At 41.6% G+C, this 17568-nt stretch overlaps 1 protein-coding gene across 1 annotated transcript; it reads right to left on the reverse strand.

The window, feature by feature from the left end:
* Window positions 1-1023: 1023 nt before the first annotated feature.
* LOC143496617 (zinc-binding protein A33-like) lies at window positions 1024-15757 on the reverse strand. The gene is made up of 5 exons (XM_076992795.1): window positions 15670-15757; window positions 15329-15559; window positions 13140-13162; window positions 12716-12834; window positions 1024-2482 (listed from the first exon to the last, which is right to left on the reverse strand). The coding sequence occupies exons 2-5, from the start codon at window positions 15434-15436 to the stop codon at window positions 1938-1940; spliced, it is 795 nt and encodes a 264-aa protein (XP_076848910.1). The 5' UTR covers window positions 15437-15559; window positions 15670-15757; the 3' UTR covers window positions 1024-1937.
* Between the last annotated feature and the right edge of the window lie 1811 nt (window positions 15758-17568).

Raw genomic sequence — 17568 nt, forward strand, 5'->3', positions numbered from 1 at the left:
ACATGTTGAACGGACACACAGGGGACTAAGATCGCCGAGTCTTAGTGGTTTCGTTTGATTTATGGTGTTAATTGCTTGATATGTATTTATGTATGTATAGGTGGGGAAACAACGGGAGGGATTAAAATCGGTCGGTTGAAACTGTATTTCGTTGTACGAGCTCCAAGCATTACTCTCCGCCCTAACCTTAAAAGGTGTTTGTAACGTCTCGCTATAAGAGTGGATCCATTAGCAGGGAGAGTGTTACAAGGGTATTTTTTCTACAGCTAAACATGGTAGTGGGTCACTTTAGACCCGCAAGACAACACAGGAAAACACTTACAGATCAAACACTTAATCAGGGACAATACAGCAGAATGATCATCAGTCTTATACACTTGGTCTGCTGAACATTATTTATTATGGAATCATTATGGTAAGAGGTCCAAGTCAGGACATCAGATCCATATTTCTCACGTTATACATTCACATTCAGTGGACTCAAACTTTCTGATGATTCAGGTTATAAAAATAGAAAAGAGAAATTTTAAAATGAATTACAAAAGTATCTAGTCAATAATTAGGGTTAAGATTCTAATATTTTAAAGAAAAATCATGTATTTAAGTCTTCAAGTTTTCTAATATATATTATATATATACATACTGCTCAAAAAAATAAAGGGAACACTAAAACAACACATCCTAGATCTCAATTAATAAAAATCTTTGAAATCAGTTGAAAATCTCTCATTTTTACATGTTGTCTGTACCATTTGCACAAGATTTACATGTTGTCTGTACCATTTGCACAAGAGCAGTTGAAATTGATTCACAATCAGTGTTGCTTCCTATCTGAACACGAAGTGTGGATGACTTGAAGTTACATTGTGTTGTTTAAGTGTTCCCTTTATTTTTTTGAGCAGTATATATATATATATATATATATATATATATATATATATATATATATTAGAGGAGATATATATATATATATATATATATATATATATATATATATATATATATATATATATATATATTAGGGGTGGGCATAGATTTTTTTTTTTATCTAGATTAATCTCACTGAAATCTTGAAATTAATCTAGATTAATCTATATTAAAATGGCTCATGTGCGTGCTACCCAAGTAATGACTAAAAGTCAGTTTTTGAGATAGGGTTTCTTAATACAGAGGGTGCATTAGACCAGGGGCTCATCTCCTGTTTCCAAAATGCATCAATGACTGCTTGAGGAAGCTGTTCTACTTTGATACTTGAAGAAAAAATACATGCTCAATAAAATGTAGGCTACTCGTGTTCAACGGTTTATTCAGTTAAACATGAATTTGTAAGCCTACTTACTGTACATTAAAAGGGGTTGATAACATGTTTATTCAGCTAAACATGATATTTGAAATGTAAGCCAACATTTAGTACATTTAACCTCACGGACGTAATTTTCAAAAGTCAGTTTTGGTCCTCTGCAGTTTTAACGGTTAAAAATAAATATTTAAATAGCGACGAATTTAGCGCTAGGACCATGCAGAAAACGACCGATCCAAGCTCCGCTCCGGTAACACTTTACGTTCCTAAAAATGAATTTTCTATCAAGCAAACCTGGCGACTTCGTGGCTGCATCCATGTAAACACACGTCCGATTTGTAATTCACAGGTTTGAAAACTCGTTCTCGCCCCCTACTGTGCAATTTGGTTAGGAATACAGCCGAGCTAAACTATCAAGTTGAAAGTCATCATAGTTTGCTTACCCATTATGACCCAGTTCCCAACCCAACTTTAGGAATAGATTAACGGCGATAATTTTTATATCGCCCGATAAGAGTATCAAATTAACGACCGCCGTTAACGCCGTTAACGGCCCACCACTAATATATATATATATAATATAATAATTGTTATATATGTTTCTTATTATATATATGAATATTAGCTCAAGGCAACATTAACTTTGCTGTTCCACTGTTACTGATATCTTTGCTGGCAAGATCCTCACAGGAAAGGAACTGTAATTCCAGAATAAAGGGAAAACAGTGTGAGTAAAAGTGTGTGTTATAGTGTGCAGGTGTGAACTGGTTAGAAGATCAGTGAATGTCACTTTCCCCTTGTCCCAGTCCAGCTGAACCCTGACCCTCTGTACTTTCTCTGTACATGTAAGGAGGTGGGCCCTGTGTCCTGGGCACTGTGTCCAGTATTTACCAGTGAATTTCCTGTGGTTCATACTCCACACTGAACCCCAGACCCTCCCTCCCTTTCTCCATTCAGACTCTCTAATTACACCCACTGACCAGAATTCACTGTGTCCAACATCAACATCCCAGCAGTGTGTCCCTGAGTTAAAGCCCTCAGAGCCCAGGACACACACAGACTCAGCAAATCTCTCTGTATTATCAGGAAGCAGTGATTTCTGTGGTCTGTGTTCTACAGTAGTGAGATCATCAGACAGGTGGAGGTGTGGATGTGCAGTGTTGGGGTCCAGAGTAACAGGGTCTGAGGAGAGAGAACAGAATGAATCATCATGTTCTTCATGTGTTTATGTGATGAGGTCACATCTACAGACTGCAGGCCCTTTACTCTGAGTGAAATGCTGCAGTAGGTTGATAAGAGGGAAGTGATGGTGATGTTGTGTGTTCGCCACACACCCCTGCAGTACTTGTGTGCTTGTTGTTTTGATGCTTGAAATTGTGTCCGTTTTATTCAATAATATATTTCTACTTATCTTGGATTCATTATTTGAGTATCACATGTGACACTTAACTAGTGCAGTGTTACTGTTACACTGAGTGTCACACTGCATGTGTGTATTATTAGTGTCTGTGTACTGAAGTGTGTGTGTGTCCTCATTAGTGGGTGGATACCGTTACAGTTCCCCCACTAAAGGGTGCTACTCCCAGAGAGACTAACACCAGTGGTGTAGGACAGGGTTTTTCAAACTATGGAGCCAAAAAAAAAGGGTCGCTCAAAAATAAATGTTAACTGCGACTGCGCGAATGGCGGAGGTGTTTATACTTGGCAATGGATCACGATATGATACTTAAACTAACTTAGGATTGCGGCCCCCGCCCGCAATCCTAATATGAATTGAATTAATTATAATAAATAATTTAGTACTTGAAATTTTCTTATGTATTTATTACAACAGCAATATAGCGATGGATCGCGCTGTCCCATTTCTTACCACAGTCCAAACACAGGCCGTCAGGTGACGTACACCAACACTTTCTGACATCTTTCACAAATGGTAGACAATTTCCATCTCCATTAATTACAATGAAATATGACCTCCATACATCAGACTTTCCTGTAGTTGGCTTAATTGTGGTGTATTTGCCTGTCTTAATTGAATTTTCCACAGCTGAAACTGGTTGACTACACAGTCTCTGACATTTCTGTGACAAAATGACGCACACTTCATGTTCACGTGATCAGTTGCTTAGCCAATATTTTGAATTAGTTTATTGCTTACTTACTGAATGATTAGTTTTCATCCTGTTCCTTATGCATGGAAATCATTGCGTTGTTATTATTATAATTTTCTAGACTATTTATTAATTTGCGGGATTTTTCTAGATGTATATGCGGTCCCGGTCCCGCATCGCCTGGACTAATTAAACTCCCGCTCCCGCCAGTAACAAATAAATTCTGTCCCGCACCGCAAGATATTCTGATGGGTCCCGCGGGAATAACGCGGGAGTGCAGACCTCTATACCACATTATGAAAATGCACGATTATCATACCGTGTGCGTTTGCTTATTACCGGTACGTTTGCTTATTACCGGTAAAAGGCAAGCCAGCGGAGAAACTCACCCGCGCATGCGCAACTCCGCTTTGGTTCAGCTACTCCGCACTAGGGTTGTCACGATACCAAAATTTTGACTTCGATACCGATACCAACTGTAGTATCACGATTCTCGATACCAAAACGATACTTGGAAGAAAAAAAACAATAAAAATATCTGAACATAACATGTTTATTTTTGACTGAACTGGATTGAACACTGAACAATCGGTGCAAAAGTTTTTATTCTAAAATGAAACATTTGAACAAAAAACAAGTTTCGGTATTATAACCTTAACTATAACATAATTATCTAAACACTTCCTAAAATCTAAAACCTCTTCTTTTCTGAAACTGCACTATAGGAAGTTTCTTTGCCTGTTTAAGGTTCTTAGCCAGGAAAACCAGTGTTTCAACATGGTCTACTGTCAACCTTGTTCTCCTTGGACTGCAGATTAATCCTGTAACGACGGTGGTAGGGACGCACACACCGTGTTAGAGAGAGCGAGAGAGAGGTGGAACCAAGTGCCACAATAAATAACAGAACTAAAAGGAGCGCCTGAATAAACGCGGACTGCTCAACGCGTAAAAAGAAATAAGGCAAAAACAAGGACGTCAGGGGAAGGAGCTGACTAATAGCAAAAACGCTATTCAAACAAAAAACCCTTCCCATACAAACAGCAACGGGATAGGAAGGTAAACAGGTTGAGGAAAACTTGAGGGAGGTCAGTAAGGGACGCAGGAGAGGACTTGAAAAAAGACAGAGAAGAGAGATAAGAGAGATAGGTGGCGAGACACCTAAAGAGGCAAACGCTGCAAAACAGAGTAAGAGAGAGGCTGAGAGCGTAACGGCATAACCACAACGAATCAGCAATGATCCGTCTCCACTGGCTTCCTTAAGAAGCCATGGCAACAGGTGAGACAGATCATTGCTGATTGCGCTGCTGGAGTCTAGGACTGGCTCGGGTGCCCCTTGTGGATGTAGATGGCACGGCATCCGAGCCAGCCCTGACAAATCCAGAAGTACTGAATACTCTTTCTGATGCACAGGAAGAGGCAGGGATGCACAGATATTCTTTAGTAAAATGTTCAAGAAAAGACAGGCTTGTGGCATGTTTCCCCCACAAGGCAAGTGGATCTTCATCAGGACTAATCTCCTTCATCTGGCTGTACAACCTGAACTCACTACTAAGTTTTTCAGCAGGAGTTGCATTAGATTCATTAGATTCGCCGTTGTGCCTGCAGAACCACCTGCTGATCCCTTTTTCTCTGACATTATGCTAGACAGCAAGCTTTTCAGATAAGTTTTTTTTTCTTTGCCATGTGTCCCATTGCATGTTCCCCACTATCTTTCTGATGCTCCTGTTCTGTTCCTTCTGGTAACTGAACACTGGATGCTCTGTGTAGAAGATCTTCCTTCACATCTTCATCCATATGCACAAAGGAGGACTCCTTAAACCTTGGATCTAGGTATGTGGCAGTGTTGAGAATTAGTTGCAACTTTTTGTTTTCATACCTCTTTTTTATGTCATTTTTGATCCTTTGTTTCATTTCTTTTGCAAGGATGCTGTCAGACTCCTCATCTGATGCATGTGGATTTATTTTCCATGTCAAGGGAAGAACAGAAGACAGGGTGGGGTCTTTCTCACCGCTTAAAGCATCTGTGAAGTCGCTCATTGGTGAAAGCACATCTCTGACTGTCTCCAGGATGGTGACATCCGTATCCTTTGGCATAAGATGCCACTTTTTGCGTTTCTCTGCCAGGACAGCACAGATAGCTTGCTGCTGCTCACACAATCTCTCTACCATATCATAAGTAGAATTCCACCTGGTCGGCTAATCGTGAATGAGCTTGTGTCCTGGCATCTGCAACGTCTTCTGTTTCTCTATTAGTGATCTGGTCATTTTATTTGATCTGCAGAATGCTGAGACCGTTCTACGGAGCCTGGACAGACAGGCTGCTACTCTGTCAATGTCCAAGGCTTTGTTTACTGCCAGGTGCAAATTGTGGCCAAACACGGGATCCAGTTGTATTGCTCAAATGCTTTGACATTATTAGAGGCATTATCTGTTGTTATTCCAGCCATGTTGGATATGTCCAGCTTCCACTGTTCAGTTAAAGTTTCCTCAAGGGCCTCATGTAAACTCTCTGCAGTATGGTCAGTGTGCAGCACTGTACAGTCTAAACACCAAGACTGCATTTTCCATTGTTCTGTTATGAACTGAATGGTGACATGTATGTCTCTGCAGTTCTACTTGTCCAGAGGTCTGTAGTACAAGGAACGAAACCTCGGCCAGTTGTGCATCAACAACCTTGCGGATCTCACTGTACAGTTTAGGTATTTCGGTATACATGAAGTAATTTCTGCCACGAAGGTCATACCTTCTGTCTAACTGCTGTATGAGATTTCTGAACCCAGTTTTCTCAACTGTATATACAGGCACCTGGTCCATGCAGATGTATTCAGCTACAGCTCTGTTAAGTCTTTCTGCTTCTTTAGAGGAGTGATCATATTTTCTCTGTTTGTCTAGCGCAGAGGTAATGGTAGCCTGACTGTGAACCTGCTCCATTTTATTAATCAACCTTTTACCGTTTTTAATAAGCCCATGTTCAGTGTAACGATCAAGCAGGCTATGTGCCTGATCACAGATTTGCGATGTAAACGCGAAAACGTGAACATCTTGTGTTCATGTTTCACAGCCAATGGGATAATGGAGAAATAGAGAAAACCAAAACAAAACTCCTGCACACTCCTCTCCGTGTTACCCTGTGTGCACACTGCAAGCGATAAAATCGCTCTCCGTCGCCGAAGTAGCCATCACGCCGGCAGGCAGCACGTGACATATACAAATCAGTATTTATCTCAGTGTTTATTTATTTTAATCTATTGATGACCAGACACATGATTATAAAGGAGTGCATAAACAGTGTGTGTGTATGATTTAATTGTTTAATATTCTAAAAGGATAATATAGTCTAATATATATATATAATATACTCTATTGCGCCGATATAGAGTACCATCTACATCCACCAGATACGAGCATGGTGCAACCTGGCGAATGCAGGTACCAAGTCTCCAATGCCCGGAGGCATCACCATGCATGGGCTTCATTCTGATACTCTCACCAATTTCAAGCTCCGGTAGATCTCTCGCTGTACGGTCATAAAAGTGCTTTGCGATCTGCCGGCGGTGACACAACCTCTCCGTAACGCCTACCACCACACATGGTTCAAGAAGTTTGTTGGTCACAGGAAGAGATGTTCTGAGCCTCCTTGACATAAGGCGATGCACAGGGCTGCTATCCATGTTCTCTGTGTTTCTCCAGTGCAATATAGCTTTCCATGGATCCGTTCCATCTCGTGCTGCTCTGTGCAAGATGTTCTTTGCTATCTTGACCGCTGACTCTGCTTTGCCATTTGCTTGTGGGTGTCTTGGTGAAGAGGTTACAGAGGTAACAGAGGTAATTCCCACTCAAGGGCAAAATGCTTGAACAGAGAGCCAAACTGCGGGCCATTGTCTGAGATAACTTTGTCAGGTTGGCCATGACGGGCAAACTGGGACTTGCAGCGCTTGATGACTGTGTCCGCTGACATGTCCGGCAGTAGCTCAATCTCCCAAAAATCAGAATAATGATCAACTATAAGCAGGTAGTCCTTCAGGCGGTGTGCAAACAAATCCATGCTGACAATTTGCCATGGCCGTGTTGGCAGTTCGTGTGAAAGCATGGACTCTTTCTGTTGTTTGTGAGCATATTCATTGCAGGTTGAGCATGCCTGACAAAGTCTTTTATCTCTGCCTGCATATTGGGCCAGTAGAGGGTGTCTTTAGCTTGTCTATAGCAGGCATCTCCACCAATATGGCTTGAGTGTATGCGGGCTAGCATCTCTGGACGCATTGACTTGGGGATAATGACTTTTTGACCCCGAAAAAGAATGCCATTCTGCACACTGATCTCATCACGGAAGGGCCAATATTCATGTATGCAGAGTGGCGTGATGTCTCTTACGTCTGGCCAAACAGCAAGCACTGTGGACTTGAGAGACTGCAGACTGTCATCCCTATCAGTATGCTTCCTGATTTGTTCGAGTCTCTGATCACTCACATTTAGGTACTCCGCCTGGTTGATGTACTGCACGTCTTCCTGTGCTCGCTGCAATGAACAGATGTCGTGTCGTCCATACTCTGTACCACGGCCTGAACAATTTTTCGTAGCTCTGCTGAGAGTGTCACTAATAAACATCTCAGGCCCGGGCTTGTATGTAATTCCTAAGTTGTAGTTTTGCAGTGTCAAAAGCATGCTCTGGAGCCTCTTAGGTGCAGACAGTAGGGGCTTGCTGAATATCGAAATCAAGGGCTTGTGATCGGTCTCTACTGTGATAAGGTCACGTCCATACAGATAATGGTGAAACCTCTGGCATGCAAATACGATACTAAGACACTCCTTTTCAATCTGAGCATAATTTCTCTCCATAGGAGTGAATGCCCTTGACGCAAAAGAAACAGGCTGGCCGTCCTGCATGAGGCAACAACCCAATCCGCTCTGGCTGGAGTCGCTTTGCTCCGTGACAGGCCTAGTAACATCGTAATAGCGCAACACTGGTGTGGACGATGCTAAGGATTTCAGTTCGGACACTGCTGCATCATGCTTGAGGAGCCAGTGCCAAGGGGTGTCTTTATCCAATAATCGTCGCAGTGGCTCACAGACAGCCGACAAGCGTGGCATGAACTTTGCTAGATAGTTGGCAAAACCTATGAGTCGCTGCACACCTTTCGCATCTGCCGGGTTAGGCATGTCCACAATTGCCTTCACTTTCTCAGGGTCGGGCTTTAATCCAGTGGCTGTTAGAATGTGTCCATAAATGCGGACCTCTGACAACTTGAACTGCAGCTTTGTCAGGCTTAAGCGGAGCTTCACCTCTCTGCAGCGTTCCATCAGTGCTCTCAAGTTGATGTCATGGTCTCTCTCTGCCTTTTCATCAGTGTCTCCACAGCCTACGACTAAAATATCATCCGCAATAGGCTCAATACCCTTAAGCCCGGACAAAAGCTCATGTTGTTTGCGCTGATACACCTCGGGGGCCACAGAAACCCCAAACGGTAGCTTGAGCCAACACTTTCTGCCCCAAGGGATCCAGAAGGTGGTCATGAGGCTGCTCTCTTTATCTAGCCTACACTGTAGGAATAATGTGAAAACTCTTGCCTTTGGCAACTTGTATAATACATCCTCAAAAGTAGGCATGATATAGTGGGAGCGTTTCAGAGCTTTGTTCAGGAATTTAGGATCCAAGCACACTCTTAACTTGCCCGGCTTTTTGACAATGACCATATTGCTGATCCAGTCGGTCGGCTCAGTGACATCTGTGATGTGTCCATCAGCCTGATATTGATCCAGCAAGGCCTTGACATCAGCTTTCATTGCAATAGGCACATTGCGCAGTGCATTGGTCGGGTCCAACTCAAAATAAACTACACCAGGCACTGACTTCACTGGTGAGTTAAACACATCTCCAAATTCTTTTATCAACTGTTCTTTCGTTAGGAGTAAGTGTGCTCCACGGTGTGCACTTTGGCTGGAATCATGAACTGAATGAGTCCCAGGCGCTCACAGGTGGAGTCAAAGGCTTTTGACTAGTCTTGACCGCCTCGAATGCCAGTTGGTGGATCTGGCCATTAATAGTGCACTCTGTTTCAAAAATGCCCATGGAGCTCAACAGGTCACCTGAATACAACTTTAATCTGGTACTGCTGGGTTGCAGTAGTGTATTAGGTGCCAGTTTCATCTTGTCTCTGTAGCTCATTACGTCACACGTGGCCCCTGAATCAAGCTGGCACTGCTGTGGCCTCTGATTAATTTGTAGCATGACAAACCATTTCTTCCCTCTTGTCTGCACTGCCCCAATTGACTCATGCATGTATATGTCATCATCAGTGTTCGCCTCCGAGTCCCCTGTATAATCTACACAGTGCAACTTCTTCTCAGTCTTTTTACTTTTCAAACACATCTTGGCAAAGTGATTTTGCGTTCCACATGACTTGCATGACTTCCCAAAAGCAGGACAGTGTTGTCTACCCCTAGGGTGTGTGTAGACGCAGTATTTACACAAATTATCTGTGTCTGCAATTTGAGGTGAATCACTCTGTTTTGATTTGATCGGTCTAAACCAGGGGTAATCAATTAAATCTTTCCGCGGTCCATTTTTGGCAGATAGCTCAGACCTTAGGTCCGGGTCCGCGGTGGCGAACGAAAGTTGTTGAGCGGGGGGTGGCGAACGAAAGTTGTTGAGCGGGGGGCGAAACTAACACTCAAATGGGTGGTGAACGTAACACTCGTCTGAAAATAAATTCTCTGGTTTAAAATATAGTCTCCCGTTAAAATTTTTTTGGCATTTGGGTCCGTATCCAGTTAATCAGGAATGTGATTGGGTCCGGACAGGACGGCGTTCGGGTCCGGATCCGGACCGCGGTCCGCCATTTGGTGATACCTGGTCTAAACCATTGCTTAGCAGCTACATGCACGGTGTTGGTATGAGGTGCGCACTCCATCATTTTCATTCGCATGTCAGTCTGTTCTGATGCACGACACATTACGATAGCACTGACGAGTGTTAGAGCTTTATCCTTTAGCAGTCTGCGTTGTGAGCCTTCATCCATAATGCCCAATACAATCTTATCACAAATCATCTCGTCTTTCAATTGCCCATACTCACATGTAGCAGCTTTTTCCCTCAGCCTGGTAACAAATGTATCAATAGTCTCTCCGTCCTCCTGCTTGCAACGCCCAAACATGTACCTCTCATAAATGACGTTCTTCGCGGGCTTGAAATACCGCTCTAGTGCGTCCAGTATAACTTTAGGATCATTCCGTTGATCTTCGGTGAGATTCAGATTGTGACGATAAATGTGTCTGCACTCACTTCCCATGACAGTCCGTAGCATAGCTGCTTGCACATTCTTCGATTTGACAGAAAGACCCGTGACCAAAGAATAGTCCTCAAACTCTGCACAGAATATTTCCCAGTTCGCATACCAGTCACCCATGAAACTCATAGGTGATGGTGGTGAAATGTTAGCAGCTAAGGCTAGCCCCGCTACCTGCTACTGAGCACCTGCTCCCAACTCATTATCGCCTGCCTCTTGTGACATCCTGTAGCTTTACAATTCAGCCTCGAACAAAAGCGCAAGTTCACGAACTTCTGACACCATGTTACTGTGCTAGTATTGCTTAAAGAAGAGAGGCACACAGAGATAGTGTATTGTTAGATGTGTATTGCTCGAGTGCCGGTACAGTGCCGACTTCCGGTGTCATAATAATAGTATACAGCCAATATAGATCCCGTAACACATATGTAGATTATAAATTAAAAGCCAATTTAAAAAGATGGGTTTTAAGCATTTTTTTGAAGGCAGAAAATTCAGAGCAGTTCCGTATTGGATTGGGTGGAGAATTCCACAAGGAGGGCACAGCTACCGAGAAGGCTCTGTCACCCCAGGTTCGGTGCTTAGTCCTAGTGGGTACAGCCAATAGGTTGGCATCAGAGGAACGAAGGCAACGAGAAGGAGTGTACTGATGGAGCAGGTCAGAGATGTAGGATGGTGCCTGGTTGTGGAGAGCTTTGTAGGTGAGTAGAAGAATTTTAAACTGAATACGCTGTGCAACAGGAAGCCAATGGAGTTTCTGAAGGACAGGTGTAATGTGATCACGTGATGAAGTTTGGGTGAGGAGACGCGCAGCTGAGTTCTGTATATACTGAAGTTTATTTAGAATTTTGCTGGATGTACCATAAAGAACACTATTGCAATAGTCGATTCTGGATGTAACAAACGCATGGATCAGTATTTCCAACATACGACAAGCACATCAGAATTTTAAAATGAACGCATGTAAATTAATGGCGTCTTTCACATCCAGTAAAAGCAAAGACTTAAAAAAGCTAGGATTATACTTTCGCGAGTGACCATAGCGCGCGACTCCGCACACCTCGCCCGAACCTCCGCGAACGGCGGAGCTCTCAAGTTTTGGATTCATGTCAGAGTGTGAGAGTTGTTGACGGGGGGTGGCGAACGTTAATTGTTGAGCCGGGGGGGTGGCGAACGTGAGTTGTTGAGCGGGGGGGGGGGGGGGGGGGTGAGCGGGCGAACGTAAGTTGTTGAGGGGGGGGGGGGGGGGGTTTGTATATCGCGATCGATCGCCAGTGGAGGGCGACATAGATATGGATCGGAGGTAAATAAACTAGATTTTTTTTTTTATTATTTGTCCGAAACTTTGTCCGAAATTATGTTGTCCGAAACGATGTGGTAGTATACAGAAACACCCCTCAAAAACGGGAATGAACATTTACCTGACGAATTTTAATGTTGCTTTGTGTTTCAGGTTTGAAAAGTGCTGGAATTTAGGCTAAAAAACTTGAAAATGCTTGAATTTGCTTGAAACTACTTGGTTTCACAACAAATAGCTATCTGACTGAACAGTTCTCCTGTATTACGTTATATTGCAACTTGGCAGTAAAACGGCCGGTTACAACATTTGTTGATCAGACACTGACCCAGGCTCAGTTTATCAGATATTAAATAATTTAAACCTAAATAATTGTACTGAAATCCATGATTTAGGTTTTTCTAATTTTGCAGTATTTATATAAACAGGTGTACAGCTTATTTTTTTAAAGGAGACATTTTGTATACAATAGTTCCAGGTTTCTACAATAAATAGTTCATTGAACAAAAAAAAAACTTTTGTTGTAAGTTCTTTAAGGGTCAGTGTATCTTTTAATAATATATGTAACAAACTGTGATACCGTGATAACCGTGATACCGTGGTATTTTCTGAGACAGTTATCATACCGTGAAAATCTCATACCTTTGCAACCCTACTCTATAGAGAGTTCTAATTGTGAGGAGAACAGAATTACTCTAATTAATCAAAGAACACAAAAACTCACAGTACTGGAGAATCTTCTGCATTCTCTCCCAGACTCTGAACTTCAGGTTGGAAAGATGTTTTGCTACATTGATCAGAGCTCCTGACACATTCTCATGTTGTTTTGGGGTGTGATGAACTCTGTAAATGTATAAAGATATATTATCATTATAACATATTATATATCATATTCACGTGAAACACGTGAAAAATATTTCACTGGAAATGTATCTATTATTATCTTTCATTAAACATATCAGTGTATCTTTCCACTTTTTGCACATCATCAGTATCAATGTATTTTTATTTTCTTAAATAGCATCATCATATATTTAGTTTCTGAAATAACAGAGACCACATACTGAACATCTGAATGTATCAGAATAATTTCACAAACACAATGTGTAACACAATATGTAGATCAAACAGAAATAATAATGACTTACTGTTTCAATGTGGACGACACGTTCTGAGAAGGAAACAGAGGGACAAACACAGACAATTAAATCAAATTTTGGTCATTTTGTTTATATGAGGGTCAAACATGCTCCTTCCTTATATGGTGATAACATCAATGTGTCTAAAGACCCTTACACACACACACATACACACACACACTAATTTTACTTATGCATTTCTGTGTGTGTGTGTGTGTGTGTGTGTGTGTGTGTGTGTGTGTGTGTGTGTGTGTGAGTGAGAGAGAGAGTTAGTGAAAGATGGTGGTGAGAGTGATTGTATTTCTTCTACATTGGTATATTTACCATGTTTTGTACGTGTGTTTAAGTGAGAGAGATTATCTAAGATCATAGAAAAAGCTGTTGCCCAGCAATTATGCCTATATCTGCATAGGAATCACATATTTGAAAAGTTCCAATCTGGCTTTAGGCCCCATCACAGTACTGAAACCGCATTAGTCAAAGTAACAAATGATCTCCTCCTTGCATTAGATCAAGGCTATGTATCACTGTTAGTGCTTCTTGATCTTAGTGCAGCTTTTGACACAATTGATCATAGGATCTTGCTAAAGTAGTTAGAACGCTGGGTTGGAGTCTCTGGCACAGCCCTTTCATGATTTAACTCTTATTTAACAAATCGCCATCAGTTTGTAGAGCTCAATAATATTCCATCCAAACGTACAAAAGTTAAATATGGGGTCCCGGAAGGCTCCATTTATATTATATATGCTACCATTGGGCACAGTTATAAACAAACATGGTGTCAATTTTCACTGCTATGCAGATGACACCCAACTTTACATATCAGCCAAACCTGATGACAAACTCAGTTTAGGAAAAACTGAGGCCTGTGTAAGAGATAATAAACGCTGGATGTCTCTAAACTTCCTCCAACTTAATGGGGACAAAACTAGGATAGCTTTTCTACATCTCCGCAACATTGCCAAGTTAAGAAATGCATTATCACGGGATGATGCAGAAAAACTGGTACACGCCTTTGTTAGCTCTAGATTAGACTACTGTAACTCACTACTGTCAGGATGTTCAAATAGGAATCTAAATAAACTTCAAATTGTTAAAATGCCGCAGCTAGAGTTCTGACCAGAACTACAAAATTTCAGCATATTACACCAGTCCTATCAGCCCTGCATTGGCTCCCAGTTAAATTCCATATTGATTTTAAAATTCTATTAATAACTTATAAAGCACTGCATGGGCTTGCTCCTGAATACCTCCAGGAACTTATTTCCTACTATGAACCCCCACGTCCACTAAGATCACAGGGTGCTGGTCTTTTATTAGTTCCACAAATTAATAAGGTAACAGCAGGGGGAAGAGCCTTTTCTTGTAAAGCCCCCCAGCTTTGGAACAACCTTCCAAAGTGCGTCCGGGACTCTGATACAGTCACAATCTTTAAGTCTAGGTTGAAAACCCACTTATTTGGTTTAGCGTTTGATAATGAATATCCCCCTTAGATAAAGGTACAGATCCAGCGGTTCATAGACTAAGGGTTTTATGGTAGACTGGGGCACTGGTGCTGTCATCCTGTCACTGCTCGTGGTCACTCAAGTTTGTTGACAGTGCAGTGGATGGATGCCATTGTCTCAGAATGCTCCCAAGTCTATGTTACCTTCTGGTTCTGCCTTTTTTAGCTAGGCTGTAATAATTTAACTTAATGCCGGAGTTGCTGCCACACTCCAAAAATGTTTATAATTTCATCTGTCCTGTATATGTCCTCATACAGAGCTAATTTTCCCTGTTTTATTTTCTCCACATGGCTGCCCACCTACTCGAGTAAATATGAGATGAGGAGAGACAAGCGATCCATCCTGTGCCAGCCACCTACTGCCTGACCGGATAAGCCTACACCATGATGGACAATATTACATCTTTTCCTTTTCTTTATTTCTTTGTCTAAATTGTTGTTGTTGTCATGGTGACCGGTGTCGGCCAGAGGAGGATGGGTTCCCCCCCTGAGTCTTGGTTCCTCTCAAGGTTTCTTCCTCATGCAAAAAAAACTAGGGAGTTTTTCCTTGCCACTGTCGCCCTTGGCTTGCTCACTGGGGGCTAGGACTCGGACACTTGTAAAGCTGCTTTGTGACAACAACTATTGTAAAAAGCGCTATATAAATAAAATTTGATTGATTGATTGATTGAGAGACAGACTGAGTGATTCTTACTAGTAAGAACGGGATGTCATCAGCTTCCATCTCCTTCTCTGTGTTTCTGATCTGATCTGAAAGAGATGCTATTTCTCCACTCATCTCCTCAATCTTCCTCCTCATCATGTGACTCTTCTGCTCCTCTTCCTCCTTCAGTGCAGCTATTCTTGCTGCTTCTTCATCTCTTAGAAACTGGTGGATCTTCTCAAACTCATCCTTTATCTGCCTCTCTGTGTGCTGGGCCTGATACTGGAATGGGAGATGATGAGGAAATATAAACTGTCCAAATGTGTGTGTTTCATTATGGTGTACGTGGACAGTGATCACAGCACCATTCAGAACACAGAGTGACCTTTCACCTTAATGTGTGCTGCTGTTTTCTCACAAACTTGTTTATGTTCCTCTAAGACCGTCAGATGCTGCTGTAGAGACTCCAGTGAGGTCTTGAGTTTGTTCTGTAAAAATGGCAGAGGACGGTACGAGTCTTACAGGATTTAATCTCAGTGTCTGTATCTGTGCTGGAGATTACAAAGATTACAAAATAATGTCATGTATGAAAAGAATGCCACGTTTACTCTTTGACCAAGTTTCGTTTACTGTAAAATAGTAAACTATATATTTACAGTATGTGTCTAAAAATTTTATTAATATTTTAATTTTGAATAAATAAACTTTGAATATAATAACTGTGAAAGTTTAATTTATTTCTTTCAAATCCCATCCCCTGACAGGTTTAATCTAGCCTACTTAACATTCATTTCAAAATAATCTAAACCATGGAGGAAAATAGATATTACAGTTAAATATATATAGTATGTTTCATACCTTAAAGTCACAAACAGCTTCATCTACTGGACAGCAGTCGTGAGTTTTATGTGCCTTTGAAATCTGACACACCAAACACACAGGCTGTTGGTCCTCCAGACAGAAGACTTTGAGTTTCTCATTGTGCAGACTGCAGAGAACCTCAGACCCTGCTGAAGATCTCTGACTCCTGCTCTCTAGAAAAGACTCACACAGGTTCTTTAGTGCACGATTAAGCGGAGGGTTGGAATTAAAGGATCTTGTTCTACAAACTGGACATTCTTGAGATCCCTTGGTTTCCCAGAACTGCTGCAGACAGGTTTTACACACACTGTGGCTACATGACAGTAGAACAGGATCCCTGAAGATGTCACAGCAAACAGGACATGAAAACTCTTCTTCTGGCAGAGGGTTTGTAGCAGCCATTTCCTCCAACAGCTGCTGTGCTGTTTCTCTGTAATGTCTCCTTCTGTACAAACTTCACTTTCACTTTTAGATCTTCTGTAATAATCACAGTAGCACAGGAGAGAATCAGTCACTGTAGTCCTTTATCCAGCTGATGGAGTTTAGACTCCTTTCAGAAATAAAGCAGAAAGAAGTAAATGCCAGACTTAAGAGGTTCTCATTATATTTATAACTCACCTTAACGCAGAATTAATAAAGACTAGTGTGTCACTCCCAGATTTACTTCCTCAAACAGGCAGGTGTGTACAGGGAGGAGGAGCTTTTGTAAAGAAATAAAGGAGTTGAAAAAGTGTGATTTCTCCACCAGATGGCGCCAGTTTACTATCAAGTACCTGAATCAGGGAAACATGCACTAATATAAAAACTATTGGTTTTAATATTTATTCATTAAACAGGAGTGCAGCAAAACATTTGAAGTAAATATTTACATAATTATGAGATCATGATTTTAATTTTTTTTGAACACATAAAAAAAATTATAGGTTAAGCAATGATAAGTTCTTTAAAAAAAGTAGTTAATTGTCACGGTAGGTCAGCCTGGACCCCACCAGAGGGCGTATACACACACTCCCCTCTGTCACACACATGCCCACAACCAGACGGAGCGCACCCTCTCAGTCTCAGTCACTCCTACCTTGCCAATCACCGGAGTACTGACACCTGTCACATAATCAGGTGGTGGTGTATTTATTCCCAAAGGTCGCACTGTCCAGTGCTGCGCATTCAGCCTGCTACCTCGCCTCGCACCGTGGGAGAGACCTGCTCTGTGAACAAGCTAGTTAAAAGCTCCGCTATTATTCTCGTTCCATTACTATTTTCTTCGTTTACATTTCTGTTCGTTTCAGTTCTGCCGTGTGGCCTGAGTTTTTCTGTTAAAGCGTTATGGATAATAAAACCAGTCATTTTACCAGATTTAAATTTTCATTGTACTCATAGATAAAAAAAAATTGAGCAGTGATGAGTTCTTTCAAAAAGTAGTTCATTTATTG

The sequence above is a fragment of the Brachyhypopomus gauderio genome, unplaced genomic scaffold (genome assembly GCF_052324685.1).
Source record: "Brachyhypopomus gauderio isolate BG-103 unplaced genomic scaffold, BGAUD_0.2 sc97, whole genome shotgun sequence".
Taxonomy (NCBI): Eukaryota; Metazoa; Chordata; class Actinopteri; order Gymnotiformes; family Hypopomidae; genus Brachyhypopomus; species Brachyhypopomus gauderio.